This window comes from Pollicipes pollicipes, unplaced genomic scaffold (genome assembly GCF_011947565.3).
Source record: "Pollicipes pollicipes isolate AB1234 unplaced genomic scaffold, Ppol_2.1 Scaffold_5724;HRSCAF=6776_pilon_pilon_pilon, whole genome shotgun sequence".
NCBI lineage: Eukaryota > Metazoa > Arthropoda > Thecostraca > Pollicipedomorpha > Pollicipedidae > Pollicipes > Pollicipes pollicipes.
This window is the reverse complement of record NW_023596746.1, coordinates 4207807-4229436: the sequence shown is the minus strand read 5'-3', so window position 1 is coordinate 4229436 and position 21630 is coordinate 4207807. Positions and strand designations below refer to the sequence as shown.

At 63.7% G+C, this 21630-nt stretch overlaps 1 protein-coding gene across 1 annotated transcript in view; it reads right to left on the bottom strand.

Moving 5' to 3' along the window:
- The window catches only part of LOC119102344 (intersectin-1), a 41461-nt gene that overhangs the window by 9729 nt on the left and 10102 nt on the right, over positions 1 to 21630 (bottom strand). The window contains exons 10-29 of the mRNA XM_037225713.1: positions 20875 to 21012; positions 20127 to 20300; positions 19090 to 19313; positions 17290 to 17440; positions 16830 to 16952; positions 16201 to 16339; positions 15710 to 15883; positions 14644 to 14790; positions 14062 to 14230; positions 12642 to 12733; positions 12156 to 12265; positions 9715 to 10242; positions 8966 to 9090; positions 8535 to 8698; positions 7375 to 7449; positions 5440 to 5496; positions 3633 to 3767; positions 2471 to 2627; positions 1885 to 1973; positions 1571 to 1655 (exon numbers count right to left, since the gene is read on the bottom strand). Of these exons, the coding sequence (XP_037081608.1) occupies positions 1571 to 1655; positions 1885 to 1973; positions 2471 to 2627; positions 3633 to 3767; positions 5440 to 5496; positions 7375 to 7449; positions 8535 to 8698; positions 8966 to 9090; positions 9715 to 10242; positions 12156 to 12265; positions 12642 to 12733; positions 14062 to 14230; positions 14644 to 14790; positions 15710 to 15883; positions 16201 to 16339; positions 16830 to 16952; positions 17290 to 17440; positions 19090 to 19313; positions 20127 to 20300; positions 20875 to 21012 (3056 nt within the window). The remainder of the gene's footprint in view (positions 1 to 1570; positions 1656 to 1884; positions 1974 to 2470; positions 2628 to 3632; positions 3768 to 5439; positions 5497 to 7374; positions 7450 to 8534; positions 8699 to 8965; positions 9091 to 9714; positions 10243 to 12155; positions 12266 to 12641; positions 12734 to 14061; positions 14231 to 14643; positions 14791 to 15709; positions 15884 to 16200; positions 16340 to 16829; positions 16953 to 17289; positions 17441 to 19089; positions 19314 to 20126; positions 20301 to 20874; positions 21013 to 21630) is intronic.

Sequence of the window (21630 nt, the reverse complement as noted above, 5' to 3'; positions counted from 1 at the left end):
AGAATAGCCAATAACCTTGTCTGAATCCAACGCTACCCATGGCACATACCACGTTCCGCGCGCCTACCCGAACCTCCACAACCAGAACCACGCACAGTGATATAAACCTACATCACCACGACTCGCTACGCATCCACTCCACGGGCGACTATCTTGACTCAAACAACATCAAAGGTACACAAATGGAATAATACGACGGCCTCTGACGACCGCCCTCGCCTCTACCAGCAGCACTCTACCGAACAAAAGACGGATAAACGCGGCCTCTGTTTAAGCGTAATCCAACAACAGACTGAGCCTGGCATCCAGTCGCCCGCTCCCTCGCATCACCACCGCCGGAGCGGCGACGGCCACAGCGCAACTCAGATCTCGTGTCGGAGCGGAGCGGGCGCAGCGCGGCGGCCCAACCAAGCAAAACGCGTCAACCAACCGTAAAACCGTCACAACAAAGCCGCCGGCGGGCCGAGCGCCGAGTGGGCGCCGGCCGGCGGAGCTGCCGCCGCAGGTGAGAGCGCTACGCTACAGACAGACGGCGGGAGAGGGAGCGCGCGCCCGCGGCTGGCGCCGGAACGGGCCGCGACTCTGACGGACAGCCACGAGCCGACACAGACGAGACGACACCGACAGACGCACAGGCGCGAGAGAGAGGAGAGAGCGCGTGAGGGCGAGACGGCGACCGCGGCGGCCGGGGTCGACAGAGGTCGAGGCGGCGCGACGGCGCGGCGGCCGCGCGCCGCCAACAGTCAGCGTCTAACCAGTCAGTCCTGCGGAACAGAGTCCAGCGTCAGAGGGCGTTCCACGGGCGCCGCGGCGCGGCCGGCGGAGCGCAAGGGGGGGGGGGGGGGGCTCCAAGATAGTTACTTCGAGATGACTTGTGCAGACAGGCCGGATCTCAGCAATGATTTACCGTCATACTCCGCAAACATGAAATGGCACGTCAAGTCAATAGATGAAGCCCACTGCTGCCGTGCAGGCATTGTGGCATTGTTGATAGCTAAGCTAGAAGCCTGGTTAGAGCGGGACTCGGAACGGCCACGGTTGCTGCATGCGGACTGTGGAACGCCCTCGTCACCGTGTCTGCCGTCGGCGAGCGTTTGTCCGCTACATGTCCAGCGACTCTCAGCGAGTGCACGTGTCCACATGGCACAGAGGCTGAGCTACGGTGCGCATGCGCATTCATCCACACAGCAAACCACACTGGACCAGAGGGTGCGAGCGAACCCCTCCGGCGCCGACGGCTGTCACTGACAGAACGGTCCAAGGGTCACGAAGCATGTCTGAACGACGGACGTCTGTCTCAGGCCGAGCCGACGGTTTACCACAGATGACAACAGCCGTGCCACTAACACAAAACACCAAGGACGGGGATCTGGGAGGATTCTGCCAGGATCGCAGGGGGTGTGCAACAAATTGCGTGCTGGCCAGTCATTCGTCGTCGGTAGGTCAACGAAAAAAATCGCCCCATACACCGACACAACCGCCCAAAAGCCAGAGGCCTCTCCCGCTACAGTCCGCAGCCCACTACTGCACCGCGCCAGTGCCGGGAGTACTCAGCCGTTCGCGTACTCACATTGGGCCGTCTTGGGCGCCACGTAGTTGGAAGGGAAGAGGCCGACGATGCCGTTCAGCTCGCCCTTCCACCAGGCCGTGTCGTCCTGGAGGCAGGGGGCGGGACCGTCGGGTTACGAGCCGCCACCCGTCCCCGGTCCGGGGGATACCACGAGCGACGACACACCACAGTCCCGCGCCCCTCGGTTATGCCGCGGCTTCATCGCAAATGGCACACGCGAAAGCCAGATGCGATTCACGGCACAGTTCGACCGACCGCCGTGGTCTCGCTTTCGGTCTCCCTCGCGGCGCGCTGTTCCGGCTGTTCTGCTTCACCTTGTTGACGACGGAGATAACGTCGTCGGCCTGGAACGTGAGCTCGTCGTCGTTCTGCGCCGCGTACGGGAACTGGGCCACCACCAGCTCTGAAACGTCACGCCGCCTTCAAAACGCCTGCTTACGCGGCGAATGAACCTCATAAATACCGCCATGAGGGTCACACCAACACCCCATCAAACAAAACATTAAACGGCTGATAACTACTTGGCAACAAACGGCTTTCACAAACGCGACAAAAAATACAAGTGCACCCCGACGACTGCAAAAACGGTTTAAAAAACTGGAGTCTATCGCTTCCAAAACAAGCCACAAAAAGCCAGCGCGACCTCCAGAAAAACCGCAGTACACGCTGCCACTCCGGGCAGCAAACCCCGTGCCTACGTCGCTTCAGGCAGCTGCATCACGCCGCCGTCTGCCTCCCTCGCCCTCCCTCGCCCGCGTGACCCCGGTCGGTGCGCGGCACCTTTGGGCGCGCCGGGGTGGGGCGCCGGCGCGTCTCCCGGACACTGATCGTCGGGCATCGGTGGCTCCGTCTGCCTCCCCCCCCCCCCCCCCTGCGTGGCTCCGGTCCGGCGCGCGGCACCTTTGGGCGCGCCGGGGTCGGGCGCCGGCGCGTCTCCCGGACACTGAGCGTCCGGCATCGGTGGCTCCGTCTCGTCCGGGATCGACATGCGGCGCGACGTCTTCAGCTTAACGAAGGACGCCGGGAACCAGCCCACCTGGCGCTGCTTGCCGCGCATCTGAGGAGCAGGCGGACGGGTCAGCGCCGGGCCGCCGGGTCGGCACCGGACGGGTCAGCGTCGGGCCGCCGGGTCGGCACCGGACGGGTTAGCGCCGGGCCGCCGGGTCGGCACCGGACGGGTCAGCGTCGGGTCACTGGGTCGGCACCGGACGGGTCAGCGTCGGGCCGCCGGGTCGGCACCGGACGGGTCAGCGTCGGGCCGCCGGGTCGGCACCGGACGGGTCAGCGTCGGGCCGCCGGGTCGGCACCGGACGGGTCAGCGCCGGGCCGCCGGGTCGGCACCGGACGGGTCAGGGCACCATTGAAGTACGGAGGCTATGCACTGCGGAGCCTGCCGTAGACTGGAATGGTTGAAGGGAGTGTTTTCACATTTATACGGGGTTTTGAACTGAAATAGCTATCCTGAAGACCTTTCGATCCTGTCCACAATCCTGCCCTTCTTCAGGCCTAAGCCCCTCTAGTTTCTGAAACACACGCCCGTGAGAATAATGAAACGTAGTGCGTGCGGAGGGGGGGGGGGAGGGAAAGGGGAAGAGGTAGTAACAACCCAGTGAGGTCAGCACTGGATTGGGAGAACAAAACTGATTTGGGAGTAAGGGGCCAGAACATTTCTTCCATGGACAAGCGAGTTCCTCACTGGAGAAGTCAGTAACGGACCAGAAGGGTCAAACACGGATTGAGAAGCATGGGAGTTACCTAGTGAGATGAGGTGTGCAGCACAAGCTTTTACACATGAAGCATAGAACCACCCGCAAAGTTGACTGCAACGTCACTTGACTGTCAGCACTTGCTCCCAGATGCTAGCTGGCTTGGATGGCACCGGTCCAGCCCGATTACCGTCGGCCGTCCCAACACCCCGGGGCCTCACCTGGATCTCGCCCTCCCACCAGCACGGCCCGATTACCGTCGGCCGTCCCAACACCCCGGGGCCTCAACTGGATCTCGCCCTTCCACCAGCACGGCCCGATTACCGTCGGCCGCCCCCAACACCCGGGGGCCTCACCTGGATCTCACCCTCCCACCAGCCCGTCTCCGACTTCTTGCGCACCATGACCAGCTGGCCGCGGCCGAGCGTCAGCTGCTCGGAGCTGGTGGCCTCGTAGGGCGCGATCGCCACGGCCACCTCGCCCTTCCGCTTCTGTGGCAGGTCGGCGGGCCCGGTCAGCTGGCGCCGCGGCCGCCGGGGCTCGGGCCGCGCCGCCCGGCGCGGGCCGGCTGTGACCGTGCTCGTGACGCGCTGGACGCGGATGGTGCGCGCGGCAGGTGGAGCGGGACGGACGGAGCGACGGCGCGGAGGAACTGGAGACGTGGGTGGAGTGATGCGCCACGTAACGACAGGACTCGGGACACGTCCGGTCTCTGACAGAGGGGCATGGCCGGGGCAGCGGCACAGTGCGAGCAGGCATCATCAATGTATGGTGAATGCATGATGACCTAAACGCAACCGTTTGTGGTGGACATTAATGTGACATGAGTAAAGTTATCCAGCCCCATACCCAAGGTATATATATATATATATATATATATATATATATATATATATATATACATGCCCTGGATGGAAACTTGTCGAGGTACATGAAATATTTCTATGTCACGCACTGCGTGGGTTAGAACGATCATGAAATGGAGCACCAATGAAAAGAATACGGATAGCACGAATATGTGCTGCGGCGACAAAAAGAAATTAGGCATTTACAACGCACACCTGGCTATTACAGACGTAAAGTCTGTGGCCATCAAGCAATCGCTGAAACCACAAAGCGACAAAATGCCCGTGATTAAGCTCAGTTGCAAATGAAAGTTGGCAGACGTCACATGCAGGAACAGATCAGGATGCTCGAGCTTCGTAACACCGCCAAACGGCGATACTGCTGGCGACGTTGAAACATGATTAATTTAACGCATATCAAAGGCACTGATAGAGAAACGCAGTGCTTTCAATAACCAGTAATGGGCGATGTTAAAGCCTGAGCGTATATCAATGGTCGTAATTTGGGGCCAACCGAAAATGCTCAGACTTTAACAATCGACATACTACCTGTTTAAAACACTGCGTGTCTCTTAAACTACAATAGTGTAATTGGAATCTGCTCGGCATTGCAACATTCTATGTTATGAGCATGCACATAACAGTAGCGCACATGCAGCTGGGGCCCTGCGCGCGCTGTGGGGTCCTGCCCCTCAGTCTCGCTATGCCCTGTAGCTTAACCATGCGGAATAAGCTTTAAGTAGGTGGCCGGTGTTGCCGACTGTGTGGCAAGACTGCCGAGGCCGGAGGAGCGCGTCCCAGCTGACGGAGCGGCCGACGACGACACTCACCCTCCCCAAGCCGGTCACTGGACTCAAACCAATCGACTACTCTCCACGACACACGATAAACAACCAAGCAACACGGCAAAATCGCTGCCTACGCCAAAATAGCGCGAGAATACATGTGCACAGATCCTACGGTTGACACCACGATCCCATCCGGTTCCATGCTTATGGGATACTGGGATCAAATCCTGAGATGGGGCTCTATGTGCATGCTTGGCGCTGGCATCGCCTAACTGAGCTATCGGCGCACAGCCGCGCGCCGCGGCGGCCAGAGCGGCGAGCCGAGCCAGCGGCCGGCCGCCAAGCCCCGCCTCACGCCGAGGTGGCGCCAACGCAGGCGTCGGCTCACTGTACACTACACAGCCGCCAACGGCACCGGTCTGCATGCCGAGCGGGGTGCGGGTACGGGTGCGGGTACGGTTGCGGGTGCCGGTGCCGGTGCGGGTGCGGCTGCAGGTGCGGGACTGCGGCGCAGCAGGCCCGCACGGTACCTTGACGCTGGGCGCCCGGCAGACCCCGGTCGCTTTGGGAGGCCGGCTGGGCTCGGGCTGACGCGGGACGGGGCGGACAGACACAGGCGGGCTGTTAGCGACGCTCCGTACGGCGCTCCGACAGGCGCGGACGGGCGGGTCACTAGCACAGGGCGCGCGCAGGCGGGGCGGCGAGGGCGACGAGCAGCCGCCACGCGGCCGACAACGTCGGGTCTACGTTGTCGTGCCACGGGACGGGGGCGTGAAGAAGATGGCTGGGAAGGTTGCAGCCGTCGGAAAACTGCTATTTCTGTCGTCCCGTGAATGCCTCGCTAAGGACCGGTGAGGCAAGACGGAACCGAGACGAGGAGGAGGAGGAGGAGGAGGAGGAGGAGGAGGAGGAGGAGGAGGAGGAGGAGGAGGAGGAGGAGGAGGAGGGAGGAGGAGGAGGAGGAGGAGAGAGAGAGAGAGAGAGAGAGGAGAGAGAGAGAGAGAGAGAGAGAGAGAGAGGAGAGAGAGAGAGAGGAGAGAGGGAGGGGGAGGAAGGAGGAGGAAGGGGAGGGGAGGGGAGGGGAGGGGAGGGACGAGGGGAAGGGCGGGGAGGTGAAGTGATTCTCGGGGATTCCGTGGGGACAGGACCTAAAAGGGGCCGCAGGGGACTCGACGGGACCTGAGGGGATCGGGGCCGCACGGATCCACGGGCCGCTGCCAGCGTTGTGCAGTCAGTCCCAAGGGACACCCGGGACAGGATGCTACAGGGCACTGATGTCAGTCCAGGGCTACCGGGCACCAGGGAGGAGGGGGGGGGGGGGGGGCGGGGCGGGGAGGCAAGACAGCAGCGAGGGTAGGAGGCCACACCGGCGGCGCCCGTTTGCCAGTTAGCAGTTCGCCGGTCACAATACAAGCGGTACAATGTTCACAGCACAAGCCGCCCGCTGATACCGGTGTACACGGACAACGTAACCGCCCGGCACAGGAGCCGAGAAGAGAGGCATGACGCAGCTCTAGCCAACAAAGCAGAGTCGCCGCACAGAGCTGAGAAGGCGGTGGTGACACGCGATGGGACACCGAGACTAGGGACACAGAGCCCGAGGCCGCCGCGGAAAAGACATGCCCGCGGCAAGCCGTCAGTACTTTCCTTGTCTCTCCGCTCTGGCACAGGAAGTAGGTTAGGCCCTACGTTCTGAACCTAGAAACGGTTGCAGCAGCATTGATTGACGGCGAGCGTTTCCACGCCGCCGTGCGTTCAAAAAAGACATGTACCAAGGAATTGGCGCAGCGTTCGTGACAACTGCCGTGCTTTAAATGGCTGCCTGTTCGTTCTCAACCTTTACGTCATGACGCTGGTCTCGAAAACATGGGGACACATCTGCCCAACGGCAAGATCTGCCCGAGAAACATCCGATAAACATCCAGCCAAACACCGCCGGGCAGACGACGACACCGAAGTACACAGACTCCATGAGACGGCACGAACACCTGGGAGCTACGCACGCCCTCCAAGCAGCCCGCACAGCGAGTCAACAGGGACAGGATCGCGACGCCGCCGCACCGGCCGCGGTGCAGACGTGCCCACCACCAGAGCACCAGTGACACCACCACCCGCGGCCCCGGCACCGGCCGCGGTGCAGACGTCCCCACCACCAGAGCACCAGCGACACCACCACCCGCGGCCCCGGCACCGGCCGCGGTGCAGACGTCCCCACCACCAGAGCACCAGCGACACCACCACCCGCGGCCCCGGCACCGGCCGCGGTGCAGACGTGCCCACCACCAGAGCACCAGTGACACCACCACCCGCGGCCCCGGCACCGGCCGCGGTGCAGACGTCCCCACCACCAGAGCACCAGTGACACCACCACCCGCGGCCCCGGCACCGGCCGCGGTGCAGACGTCCCCACCACCAGAGCACCAGTCACACCACCACCCTCGGCTCCGTCTCGCTCTGCCACACACCTGGTCGGCCTGCCCGCGCTGCTCCATGATGAGCGGCGACGGCTGCGGCTGCGGCGACGGCTCCGCCTCCGCCTCCTGTGACCACCGGCCGGCCGGCACGTTAGTGTCACGCCCGCGGCCTCCCACGCCCGTGGTCGGCCCTGTGCGCGCGCGCGACGACACCTACCTGGGCGACGGCGACGGAGGCGGCGGCGGCGGCGGCGGCGGCGGCGGCAGGGCCGGCGCTGGAGGCTGCGGCTGTGGAGGACGTCTGGTCCCAGGCAGCGGGGCGGACCAAGCAAGCTGCGTGTTAGCTAGGGGCGGGCGCCACAGGCGCAGTGTGACCGGGCCACTGTTTCCGCAGCCACCCGAATGGTCTGTTCACACGGGCTGCTTTTCGGGACGCGCGTCGAACGCGTGAAAATACGTGACGTCATGAGAAAACGTGTGACGCGTGGTACATGCCCGCGTGTTCTGTGGTACATAAGCTGCAATCCAAGACGGGCTTCTCGTCGCAATTCAGTTTAAACTGGAATAGAAGACGGCCTTCTCGTCGCAAGGTAAGTAACATGCTAGTTCCAAATGTTCGCCTAAACCATCGGGTCAACGTACAGGAATAAAAGAAGGTGGCACCCCATAAGCTGCCACCAATCGTCCAGAAATATGATTGCCATAGATTGCGTACTAGGCTTTGAACATGCAATTCAAATTTCCGAGCTCCCCTGCTCGAAAAGAACGCTCAGCGTGACTAGACGAAAGATGGGAGACAAAAGCACGTCTTATGTGCAGTGGCGACAGCTGCCCAACAGTATAACGCATTTATCAAAAGTACGGCGCCGGCAGATGTACGACGGAAGCGTCGGACACGCAAAAAACGCACGTGTGAACAGACCGTAACATGCACGCAGCACGGGCAAAAACGTCCGTCGAGACAAAGTGACGAACGAAATGAGACTGGTGCGGGTGGCTGCAGAAACCGCGCCGGCGTCGGCGGATGCCGTTCGTGTGTGCGCGCGCCCGGGTCAGTCTGTCGGCGTGCAGTGAACACCGGGTTAGCGGCACACCGCGGCCCGGGGCCGGCCGGTACCGTGCGGACGTCACCCGCGTGCCGCAGCCCCACTGGCGCCCAGTGGCCCCGGCGCGAGCCCGGCCCGCCCGGCGTCGGCCCGCCGCCGACCCACCTCGATCTGCTGCACGTAGTTGGAGGGGAAGATGCCGGTGACGCCGTTGAGGGTGCCCGTCCACCACTCGCCATGCTTCTCGGTGACATGGATCACGTCGCCCTGCTGGAAGAGCAGGTCGCCCGGCTCGGTCGACTCGTAGGTGTACAGCGCCACGTGGCGGCCTGCGGGCGGGCGGGGGACGGGTCACGGAGAGGACGCGCCGGGAGGGCGCACAGACGCGCCGCGCCCGGTGCGTCGGCTCCGCCAGCAGTCCGGAGCCGCGGCACGCCAGTTTGGAGCTGCATCGAAGAGCTGTCGCAGTGCACTCCGGAACCAACAGCTGTGCGAGTCTACGTTCGAAAGGCGATTGGTGGGCGTGACAGACGCCACGCGGGTGTCACAAGTGGTTACGCCAAGGACAGCGTCTTTCCTGAGCAGAGGGTACGTACTGGCCCCGGAAGCTGGCTGCGGCCCGGTCGCCGGAGCCTGCGAACGAATACGACAGCTGTCAGACGCTGCCGCCGTCACCGACACCGACCTCGCACAAGACATCAAGCAAACACGTGGACGAAGGCTAGAATAGAGTTATCTGTCTGCCACTCTCGGCGTTGACTTCACGCTATATTGACACTACTGACTGCAAGCCATTCATTTCATATGTTGTATAGGATTTCAGCTTTGTCCCCCTCCCTTCCCCCCCCCCCTCTCCCACATCAGCGTTACGGCGAGAAGCATGCTGACACCAGCTGGTTCAGACGGCTGTACCTGTTCCGCGTCTGAGGCGGGCGGCGCCGGCGGCTCTGCCGGCTGGCCCGGCTCTTCTGGCTGAGGACGGGGGCACGCGTGCCGCGTCAGCCGCCAACCAGGCCCGCACACAAACGCGTGCACACACAGGCGCGCACCGGCGCGCCAGTAGCAAGCGCCGTGAATCCCAAGCCGGTCATTGGTGGGCAGCGGTGAGAGCGGCGGGCGGCAATATCTCACCTCCATGTGGGACTTATTAACGGGCAAGTTGGAGCTATTAAAAGACGCGAAGCGCCCACAACAAGTGGGCAGTTGTGAAAATGATTTGAGTGCAGTTATATAAAACCTACGACGCTCAAGTTGTCTTCGCGTTTATGCGCAGCACGACGGCGCTTACCAACGTGCCCGATCCAAGCCACAATTTGGTGTAGCCAATCTACGTAGGCAATATCACAGCACAAATTTCGGCCACATTAAGGTGAAACAACGCCTCCGAGTTGCTGCCAGAAGCGGCAGTCTCAGCGTTCGCCACCGGCGGCAACACACAAGGTTAGGCCGCCGGGAAGTGCGCGGGGTATCGTCAGTACCATGTTCGAGGTAGCGCAAAGGTGCGTATTTACAAGGCAAACGGAGACAAACCAACAAAAGGACTTCGTGCAGGATGTTGGTGCTCAACAGTAACAACGGACCCCGTGTTGTCCAACAAACGCTCGGCCGTCCGTTAAGTGGCCGGAAATGCCTACACCACCCACACACGCGCACACACACACACGCCAACGCAGGACAAACGGAAAGCCCGCAGTACCAGGTGCCGGGACCGGGGACAACACTAGCGGCGGCCCCGCCCCAGCGCGAGTCGGCCCCCTCACCTTCGCCAGAGGGACGAAACCACCACCCCCCACACACGGCGGGTGAGTTCACCCGTCTCACCTGGGCCGGAGCGTTCTCGCCGTTGAAGGCCCGCGCCGCGCCCTCCGACGAGCTGCAAACACAGAGCAGACCGTCACCGACACCGACGGCGAGCCCGTCACGCCGCGGACGGGGCCGGCCCACCGGCTGGCGCGCGGCCGGCGCCAGGCTGCGCAGCCGACAGTGCCGCGCCGCTCGCACGCCGCGTCAGTGGCTGGCGCGTCGAGCTGAAGGCTCGACGCTCCAGCCACACTCGAGCTCCTCCCACACCTCCTGGACAGACTACGTGGTGATGCGGCCGGCAGCCGCCTCGGTGTAGCCTTCACCGCAGCGTACGTAACGGCATGGCGTGCTGTGCCTCACGCCCACCGGGGCGTCGGCCTCCTGGGGCGGGTAGGACTGCACCCGTCCCGCCAGGCGGCCACATCCGGTGCCCGTCCGCTGGTCTGACGTAGGACTGCACCCGTCCCGCCAGGCGGCCACATCCGGTGCCCGTCCGCTGGTCTGACGTAGGACTGCCACCCGTCCCGCCAGGCGGCCACATCCGGTGCCCGTCCGCTGGTCTGACGTAGGACTGCACCCGTCCCGCCAGGCGGCCACATCCGGTGCCCGTCCGCTGGTCTGACGTAGGACTGCACCCGTCCCGCCAGGCGGCCACATCCGGTGCCCGTCCGCTGGTCTGACGTAGGACCGCACCCGTCCCGCCAGGCGGCCACATCCGGTGCCCGTCCGCTGGTCTGACGTAGGACTGCCACCCGTCCCGCCAGGCGGCCACATCCGGTGCCCGTCCGCTGGTCTGACGTAGGACTGCACCCGTCCCGCCAGGCGGCCACATCCGGTGCCCGTCCGCTGGTCTGACGTAGGACTGCACCCGTCCCGCCAGGCGGCCACATCCGGTGCCCGTCCGCTGGTCTGACGTAGGACTGCACCCGTCCCGCCAGGCGGCCACATCCGGTGCCCGTCCGCTGGTCTGACGTAGGACTGCACCCGTCCCGCCAGGCGGCCACATCCGGTGCCCGTCCGCTGGTCTGACGTAGGACTGCACCCGTCCCGCCAGGCGGCCACATCCGGTGCCCGTCCGCTGGTCTGACGTAGGACTGCACCCGTCCCGCCAGGCGGCCACATCCGGTGCCCGTCCGCTGGTCTGACGTAGGACTGCACCCGTCCCGCCAGGCGGCCACGTCCGGTGCCCGTCCGCTGGTCTGACGTAGGACTGCACCCGTCCCGCCAGGCGGCCACATCCGGTGCCCGTCCGCTGGTCTGACGTAGGACTGCACCCGTCCCGCCAGGCGGCCACATCCGGTGCCCGTCCGCTGGTCTGACGTAGGACAGCACCCGTCCCGCCAGGCGGCCACATCCGGTGCCCGTCCGCTGGTCTGACGTAGGACCGCACCCGTCCCACCAGGCGGCCACATCCGGTGCCCGTCCGCTGGTCTGACGTAGGACTGCACCCGTCCCGCCAGGCGGCCACATCCGGTGCCCGTCCGCTGGTCTGACGTAGGACCGCACCCGTCCCGCCAGGCGGCCACATCCGGTGCCCGTCCGCTGGTCTGACGTAGGACTGCACCCGTCCCACCACGCGGCCACATCCGGTGCCCGTCCGCTGGTCTGACGTAGGACTGCACCCGTCCCGCCAGGCGGCCACATCCGGTGCCCGTCCGCTGGTCTGACGTAGGACCGCACCCGTCCCACCAGGCGGCCACATCCGGTGCCCGTCCGCTGGTCTGACGTAGGACTGCACCCGTCCCGCCAGGCGGCCACATCCGGTGCCCGTCCGCTGGTCTGACGTAGGACTGCACCCGTCCCGTCAGGCGGCCACGTCCGGTGCCCGTCCGCTGGTCTGACGTAGGACTGCACCCGTCCCGTCAGGCGGCCACGTCCGGTGCCCGTCCGATGGTCTGACGTAGGACAGCACCCGTCCCGTCCGGCGGCAGACGCCGGGCGCCCGCCAGCTGGTCAGACGCATCACACGTGACCTCGACTGACCTGAGCGTGGCCGTGTCGACCGGCTCCACGTAAGACTCCGGCAGCCAGCCCACGTGACCGTTGACCTCGCCCTCCAGCCAGTTCGGCTCCGGGTTGGCGTCCAGATTAATCTGCAACGGCAGTCGACACTGGGTCAGAACCGCGCGCGTCCATACCGGTGACAGGACGTCGGCAGCACTGTCGTTTTGTACTAACAGCACGAAGTCCGCGCTTAATTCATGAACATCGCATACACCAATGTCGCCAGCGGCCCGCAAATCCCGACAACGCATCAGCTATCGAAAAGCAATACCCGCATAGGATGTACACTCGACCCACAAGCACCGCTCGCAGAGCAGCGTGAGGGGTACTGGCAATCTTCCACCGATATCTTTGACGAGTGCTCTTGAATCTGCAGCCGTCCACCCGCCGGAACAGGCGCCTGCTACCGGAGCGGGAGGCCACAGGGCTCAGGCGCCGCGCACCAGACACGCCGGCCGCGCTCACCACGACAATGTCGCCCGGCTGGAAGGAGACCTCGTCGGCGGAGCGGCCCTGGAACTCGTACAGCGCCCGGTACGCCACCTTGCGGGACCCTTCTGCAACAGCAGGCGGAGGCGACTGTCGAGACGGTTCGGAACTGATAGAGGAGTGGCTTTCGCGAACGGCCGGCGTCGGTCAACACACGGCGGAATAGTGGGCTGATATCGTACAACACACCACTGTTGACCACTGGCGAGACAACCCATGGCAAAAAACTGACAAGTCTTAAGCAATCGCAAGATGGCAAACCTGTGCTGACGCCGCATATGTGTTGTTTGTTGGTTATCGGCATATCGCCATGAGCCTACCGCTGTTCCATCTCAAACAGGACAAACGTCTGCCGCATATCCCACCGTATTGACACCCGCTGCCAAACACGAATCGCTGTCCTAAACATGAATTTGTCCTGAGCAATACCATAATGCAGCCCAATGATCAGGCTGTGAGATGGCAACCGTTAATTACACATCTCAGACGCACCATTTTCTGATTCGATTAATACGTATGACATGCTTTTGCAAGGATGCGACGCACACCTCTCCTCTCTGAGACGGCAGTGCTACTCTAGTATCTTATCGAGATCATCATCCGGGGGATATTCCACCTGTCATACATGCGTAAACATTCCCTTCTCTCGCGGCATTCTTCACCGGGGACTATGCACGCGTGCTGGTCCAAATCACAGGGCTAAGTACACACAACTAACGTATCTAACGGCAAGGGCCACATTCCCACGCCTATCGGAGGGGTTATGAGAGCATGCACGTGTCTCCCGCGTCACCTCCGGCAGTCCGCCGCCGTCGCGTCGCCAGGCGGTGCTGCGGCCGCGCCTCGTCGACCGCCTGCGCGGCGGCTGTCTCACCGGCGGGCGGCGCGGCGGCGGGGGCGGCGGCGGGGGCGGGCTGCGACGCGGCCGGCAGCCACGGGTCCGCGGCGGCCGGGGACGGACCGGCGGCCGGCGGTGCGCCCCAGACGTCGGCGGCGACCGAGGAGGAAGCGGCCGGCTGGCGCGGCGCGTCCCAGGCGCTGCTGAAGTCGGCCGCCCAGGCCGCTGGCTGTGGCTGCTGCTTCTGCGGCGGCGACGGTTGCTGCTGCTGCTGCTGCTGCTGTTGCTGCTGCTGCGGCGGCGACGGCTGCTGGTGGTGCTGCTGAGCGAGCGCGCGGGCGGCGCCTGCTGGCGGCGCGTGCACACATCGAGTGAGGCGGCGCCCGTGCACGGCACACACAGAGTGCGGTGCGCGGCATACCCGGCGAGCTACACTGGGCGGACGGGGCATTCTCGCCCGCCTACACTGACTGACAGGCTACGGTGCCGGGAGGGCTCGCTAGCTATGGTACGGGGCCGGGACCAGGGCGGGGCGGGGCGGGGCAGGCGGCCACTGACCGGCGTCCGGCGGTGCGGCGTCCGGGCGGCGCAGCTCCAGCACGCTGCGCCGCTTCAGCTCCCACTGCGCGTGCACCTCCTGGCAGCCGGCCACCAGCGAGTTCAGCACGTCCTTCATCTCCTTCAGCTGGTCCAGTTGCGCCTCCAGCTCAGCCTCTTTCTCGGCGCACTGCAGCACATCGCGCGCGATCCATTAGCAACACACCATCTGTGGCATAATCATAATCACAGCCTGATCTGGCATGCAAGGAACGACCTGCCAGCCCATGAGGCGGTCCGCGAGCCGAACACTGACGCTAACATAGGCTAGGCAGCAACCGTTTCTATGTATGGCCTTGCATATTCAAGCGCATCAATTTCCGTCTTAATCGAATTATCCCCTGAACCACTTCCCGAACTATCATGATCAACGCTGCTCGCATCACGTGACACCAGAACATGCTGCGCGGAATCGGGACCACAAACGACAACGGCACCCGACCAAGCACCAAGCACATTCCCTGCCTCATAGCATATAGAGCCGGCCAGTCTGGGAGGAGGGAGTCCGCCGCGGGAGGGACGGGGAGGTGGCGCCGGCCTCACCTGGGAGTCGCCGGCCTGCACGCGCTCGCGCAGCTGCTGTATGATGTGCTGCTTGCTGTCGTAGTTCATGGCGACGCTCTCGAGGCCGGCCTGCACCGGGTTGTTGGCGTCGTTCAGCTTGTTACGAGCCTCCAGCTGAGCGCGCTCCTGTGAGCAGGGGCAGCAGCACCGGTCAGGGACCGCCACAGGGGCAGGAGCACGGGTCCGGAACCGCAGCAGGAGCAGGAGCACCGGTCAGCGACCGCAGCAGGAGCAGGGGCACCGAACAGGGACCGCAGCAGGAGCATGAGCACCGGTCAGGGACCACAGCAGGAGCAGGGGCACCGAACAGGGACCGCAGCAGGAGCAGGAGCACCGGTCAGGGACCACAGCAGGAGCAGGGGCACCGAACGAGGACCGCAGCAGGAGCAGGAGCACCGGTCAGGGACCGCAGCAGGAGCAGAACCACCGGTCAGGGGCCGCAGCAGGAGCAGGAGCACGGGTCAGTGACCGCAGCAGGGGAGACTCAGTGGCCGGAGCAGGGGCACGTTAGTGCATTGCAAAACACGCTAGGCATTTGAACTGCGAGGGCTGGTTGCTAAAGCAGAGGAGAGTAAAAGACTGGGGCAGGGGAGCGGGGGCATTATCGAGGATTTGAAGGACTACTAATCGGGACAGAACGTCCACGTTCAAGGGTGAGAGGAGCGATGATCGGATTATCATCATGCTTACTGGCCGGATTAGCCGACACCAGCGGCCACAAACAGTCTTAATCAGATGACGTGTAACCCGGGAGGACCCGATAGTCCGTCGTGAAGTATTCAAGCTGGCACACGTCTGAGCAATCAAGTACAAGCACGCTAGACTTCACGCGATCTCAACCGGGTCAATTTTTTCAAAACACAATCGCAGTTGTATCTGATGAGCGAGACTGGAGAACGTCCGGGTCTAAACATGTATGTGTACACTGTCAAACAAGTTTTGCACAAATACTTCACTGTGTGCCTTGACCCCTGTCCGGTGGACAGGACCGGACCACCACCCGGACCACGTCTGCGCCGGGAGCTGGCCGGCCGCGGCGCCTCACCTGATTGACCTGCAGCAGCCGGTTGTTCTGCTCGCGCAGCTGCGCCTTCAGCGAAGTGAGCTGCGCCATGTTGCTGTCGCGGGTGGCCCTCATGCCGTCGATGGTCGACTTGACCTCGGTCACGCCCGTGCGTGTGTCGCTGATCTTCTGGGTCAGCTCCTTGACGCGGTCCGTCTGGCGGCGAGACGGCAGGTCAGGCGGCCGCAGCTGGCGCGCCGTACAAGCCAGGTCAGCGGGCCGGACTCCGGCCAAAGCGGCTGGCACCACCGTCCCCAAACGCTCGCACACGTCTTCGAGCGTACACATACGCTCATACGTTCATACTGCGCACATACGCCATACGCTCTCACACGCTCTCCTTCGAGCGTACACATGTCATACCGAACCACGGGAAGCGAGCCTGAGCTCCCAGCCGTCTCCGCCCGGTGCGAGCGCCGCTTCGCCTGGCCGGCCTCCCCGAAAGCCAGCCCCGGCCGCCGGCCCACGCTCACCGCTGAGTTGAGCTGCACGATAAGCTGCGTGTTGTGCGCCTTGAGCTTCAGCACGGCCTCCTGCTGCTTCTGGCGCTGAGTCTCCAGCTCCTGCCGCTTCTGCACCTCCCACTCCTCCTGCCGTTTCCGCTCCATCTCCCTGCCGGCAGAGGGCGGCGCCGTCGCAGCAGCAGGTCCCTGAACCGAGCGCTGGAGTCTGCACTCGTCACGGAACGAGTAGATACTGCTGACCGATCCTCCCCTGCCCCGCCCCACGGACCTTCCGTCACTTTACGGACGTCTCAGACGCGCACGTAGCCGTAACTCCACTCATCGGTGGGGGCAAATGTAGGCTTTTCACCGAACTCCTCCGAATTCGAACCGCATTCCTTGAGATCGACCCGGATCTAGTGTTAACGTCTTGGCTCAGAGGGGAAGAGGGGTACGGCCTCGTCCCTTCCCCTCCCCGCCCCCACGTCCCTGCTCGGACACGAAGAGAAGACTTTGTGGAAGTTCGGCGATACAGTGTGATGGCCGACGAAACGTTTCAAAACATTGTGTGCACGTGCAATGACGGCAGGACCATCCCCCTTCTGCGGCACAACAGCGTTGAGCAGTAGCTCGGCTTGGGACGGGCCGTCGGGCCCCACCTGCGGGCTGCCTCGCGGTGCTCGAGTTCACGGCGGCGCGCCTCCTCCTGCTGCTGCTCCAGCTCGCGCTGCCGCATCATCTGGCGGTCGAGCTCGTCCTGGCGGCGCCGCTCCTGCTCCAGCCTGTCGGGGGCAGCGGCACGAGTCACTGCGGCGGCCGCGCTCACTGGGCGGCAGCGGGTCCGACTCGACAACGCGACACCTGTCACAACGCACTCACTCGGCACTCGCATGAACAACTCAACACCCGCGCCCCTTCTATATCATCGTAACCCGCCCTGGCATTGTGCCATGACCTACTCCCTCGATCTAGCGGGGACCCTTCAGCCACATCAGCACTCAGCGCAATCCGTGCGTCACGCCCAGCCAGCAGCAACATCACCGACCCCTCATCCCGTACATCCCCGGCCACGGCCACCGCACAGCTAGCGCGCCTCCCATGCCCGTCCAGCCGCCCCACCTGGCGCGCTCCTGTTTCTCGTGCTCCTCGCGCTCCTTGCGCGCGCGCTCCTCCTGCTCGCGTCGCTGCTGGTCCTCCAGCACCTTGCGGCGCCGCTCCAGCTCCGCCTGACCCTTGTTGTAGTTGTCCCGCCGGCGGTCCTCGAACGACGCTGTCGGCGGGGTATCGGCCGTGAGCGGGCGGTGAACCCTGGCTTGGCGGCGAGTCGAACCACGGCAAAGGGCCGCGTGCCCCCCGCCACGTGGGCATGCGCGGCTTGAGACAATGTCGACCAGACGACACGGTCTTAACGGCAACCACGACTTTAGCGCGCGATAAGTAAAATAGTTTTCAGCGCACCCGCCCAGCAATCACCCAGTAAGACAACGCTCTCAGACCAATCCACTTAAAGAATTGCGAACTAACTAGAATGAGATGAGAAAATGTAAAACTAAAGACACACGTAGGGACACTGTCATCACGCTAAATCGATTGTGCTCGGTTTATGTACGCACATCATTACGGCGAGATACGTGAGTAAAATAATAAGCGCATGGCAACAGCGAGATGCATATCACGAGGATAACAGGAGGGTATGCATAACAGGAGATGCATATCTTGGCTGCAGACTTCAGTCAACTCAGTCACAATATATCTGGGGTACCATGGTCTCTCCAACGGCGTGGTCATGCCTGTGCAGCATCCACAATACGGCCCGCCAGTTCCCGGACCCCGTGAACCCAGGAGCGAGCACGGAGACGGCTGGCACTGCCGACGGGCGTCTTCCGCAAACATGGCCATCAGACGGCGTCCGACGCCGGCCCAGCGGCCGCGGCCAGACGCCTGTCCGACCTCAGGCTGCAATAACACAGGGGTACGTGCCTGGCAGGCTGCCCGCCCCGGCCCGTCGGCACGGCCGCGCCCCACAGCATGTGTCCCGACGCTACATCGACGCTCGCCTGCAATACCCTCCCCTTCCCCACACCTGAACACACGTGATAAGGACCACCTCAAGTGTCACTCCAGATTAAGCATAGGCTGAGCAAGATAAAACACATATTGTATGTACAAGTTTCTGTTATGTTTTCGCGACACATGCAACTTGTGTGACCAGTAGTACCGAATTTCTTTGCCCATGCACGTGGTCGGAATTTCACCCCGGGGGTGAGGCGAACTCTTTTTTCAGAAGCTTCCCGCAATCGAGGAAACCAGTTTCGCATGGGAACCCCACGGTCACTTTTCTGGCCGGATTTACGCTGCTTTTTATAGAGGCCATTTGGCACACCACGAGGCCTCTTGGCCGACCCAGCCGCCCTCGACACTTCATGAAACCTCATAAAAAGGTTATCAACCGTCGCTACATCTCAATTTTAAACTGAATTATCCTTAAAATATATGCTTGGCCAATTTTCCGACGCCTGAGGAAGCCCTTTAACCTTTCGGGGGCTCAGAGGGCCCCGGTTCCTAAGGAAGGGGGAGGGGATCGCCCTGTCCACCCACTTGATTAGGTCCTTAATGCTGCCTGGTGGTGTCAGGAAACCCCAAACACAGCGACCATTAAACCTCGCATCATGGGCGCCATAGTACCAGCACCGTCGGCGCGCCCTACAGTCCGGAGCCTTATCATCGAAATAGCGCATCTAATCCTGCAGCATTCCGATCCCCAGCCCACCACTCCGCCGTAAATCCGCCGCGTCCGGCGCCGCATGTTACAATCCGCTGCACTCGCTGCCTTATCGGTCTCACATCAGGCCCACTTCAGATACCACGCCGCTTCGCCACTGGCCGCCTCGGCTCCGAGCGCCCCTCCCCACTACTGACCCTGCTGCGTGGGCGAGAGGACGAGGTCGGCGGCGGCCGGGTCACCCGGCTGCGAGCCGGAGCTGGTGGTGCGCGTGCGCGCGCGTCGGAAGCTGGGCGGCACCAGCTCGGCCGGCAGCGAGTTGGCTAGCTTGTCGCCCTGCCGCGTGCGCTCGCACAGGTGCAGCGCCAGCACGAACTCCTCGCAGGAGAGCCGGCCGTCCTGGTCCACGTCGCAGAGCGACCTGGCCGCCAGGCGGGTCGAGGTCAGGCGACTGGTGGGTGTGGCCGGTGGGGTTGGGGGCAGACGGCTGGTGAGTATGGCCGGCGGGGTCGGGGTCAGACGGCTGGTGAGTATGGCCGGCGGGGGTCGGGGTCAGACGGCTGGTGAGTATGGCCGGCGGGGTCGGGGTCAGACGGCTGGTGAGTATGGCCAGTGGGGTCGGGATCAGGCGACTGGTGAGTGTGACTGGTGGGGTTGGGGTCAGACGGCTGGTGAGTGTGGCCGGCGGGGTCGGGGTCAGGCGGCTGGTGAGTGTGGCCGGCGGGGTCGGGGTCAGACGGCTGGTGAGTGTGGCCAGTGGGGTCGGGGTCAGGCGGCTGGTGAGTGCGGCTGGTGGGGTCGGGGTCAGACGGCTGGTGAGTGTGGCCCGGGGTCGGGGTCTGGCGGCTGGTGAGTGTGGCTGGTGGGGTCGGGGTCAAGCGATATCAAGGGTGCGGCAGAACCCCATACCTAAGCAAATCGTTCCCAGTTGGTTCAGGAACAGCCGCCGTAGGTCGATGAAGTCATGGAACGTCACGCAGTGCCAGAAGACGGCGAAACATGTTTCGTGGGTCGAACACGATTCAGTACCGAGTTGATGAACAGTCTAACAAAGCACATCTCCTCCCTCCCCCCCCCCCCCCCCCCCCGCCCTCTTGACCACGCCTCGTTTGAGGATGAGTGAACCGAGCAATGCCCCGCATTTCACCGCCCTCTCCAGCAATGCCGCGGCCAGGCCTGGCCTTCATCACGGCACCAGACGGCACCCGCTGGCGCCGGGCCCGCGCGCTCTCACCAGATCTGCGCCAGCACGCTGTTGGGCAGGCCGCTCTGCACCAGGATGTTGCGCGCCTGCGGGCCTGACAGGTAGCCGGACTTGGTGCGGTCGTGCTGGTTGAACGTCTGCGTGTACTTGAGCCGCGAGGCCTGCGGCACGGCCCACTCGGCGCCGGGAGAGGCGCCCGTCGCCCTGCGCGCCGCCACAGAGCCGGGCATGAGCGGCAGCCGCCGCCACCAGAGACGGCACGGCCAGGATCGGCCAGCGCGCAGCGGCCACATCATGTCGTAATCACTTGATCTACGTGGCTTACAATTTCATTGATATGTACCTGTCATCCACTAAATAAAGCATGGCTTACAATAACACTGTGGCGCACATCGCTCACAAAGCACACTGCCAGCGCCAGCAGCCGAAACATCCAGGAAAGGCCAGCGCGGCGATTTAAGATTGCAGCGAGAATGGCAGATCTCACCAAAACTTAAGAAGGTTACTGCGACGACATGCACACAATCAGACCAAATATCATGGCAACCAAATGCGGAGATTAAAGAGGCGGCAAGAGTCTAGACCAGAGCCTTTCGGACAGCCGAGCAAATGGTGCACTTGGCACGCGCCGTGCCGCCCAGAAAACCTGGCGTGCCGGCAGCAGGGTGTAGCCTGGCCGCTTCGGCACCGATCGAGCGCGAGCGCCCGCCGACCGGGACACGTCGCGTCGCCTCCGGGGCCGCCGCAGCCGAGCGCAGAAAGCAGAGCATCCACTCACGACTCCTGGCTGGCCACAGAGTCAGACCTCGACCGAGAGACCGTCGGGCCGGGCGGCGGCGGCGGCTGCGGCTGGGGCTGCGACGCGGCGAACTGCGCCGGCTGGATCGGCACCGGCCCGGTGGCCACCAGCGGCGCGCTGACGCCCATCTGCTGGCGCGGCGCGCCGGCCGGCGGCCCCGCCAGTCCGCCCAGCGGCGCCAGCGGCTGCGAGATGCCCGCCGCCGGCACCAGCGGCTGCGACAGGCCGGCCGGCACCAGCGGCGGCCCGGCGCCGGGGATGAGCGGCGCCGCGGCCGGCACCAGCGGCGCCCCAGCGCCGGGCACCAGCGGCTGAGCCAGCCCGCTGGGCGCCAGCTGCGGCGGCGAAAGGGCACCCGCTGGCACCAGCGGCTGCGAGAAGTCGCCCGTCGCCACCAGCGGCCTGCTCAGACCACCCGCCGGCATCTGCGGCTGGGGGAACCCACCTGAAAACCGCGCCGACCGCGTTATCACCCACCGCGCCCAGCCAACTCCGTTCATGTCCTAATGCATCCTGGCAATCTGCAAGCAATCCTACATCAGCACACACCCGAACATTATAACCTGCAGCTGACAGCTGACGTGGAATCATACTTGGCTGAGTGGACGTTGGCGTCAGCATGTTTTTCAGCGCCGGCGGGAGAGTGGAGGGCACGTCGAAGCCCTTCAGCTTGTTAGTGATCAGCTTGCACGCCACGCTGAACTCGTTGCGGTCCATCTTGCCGTCCGCGTTATG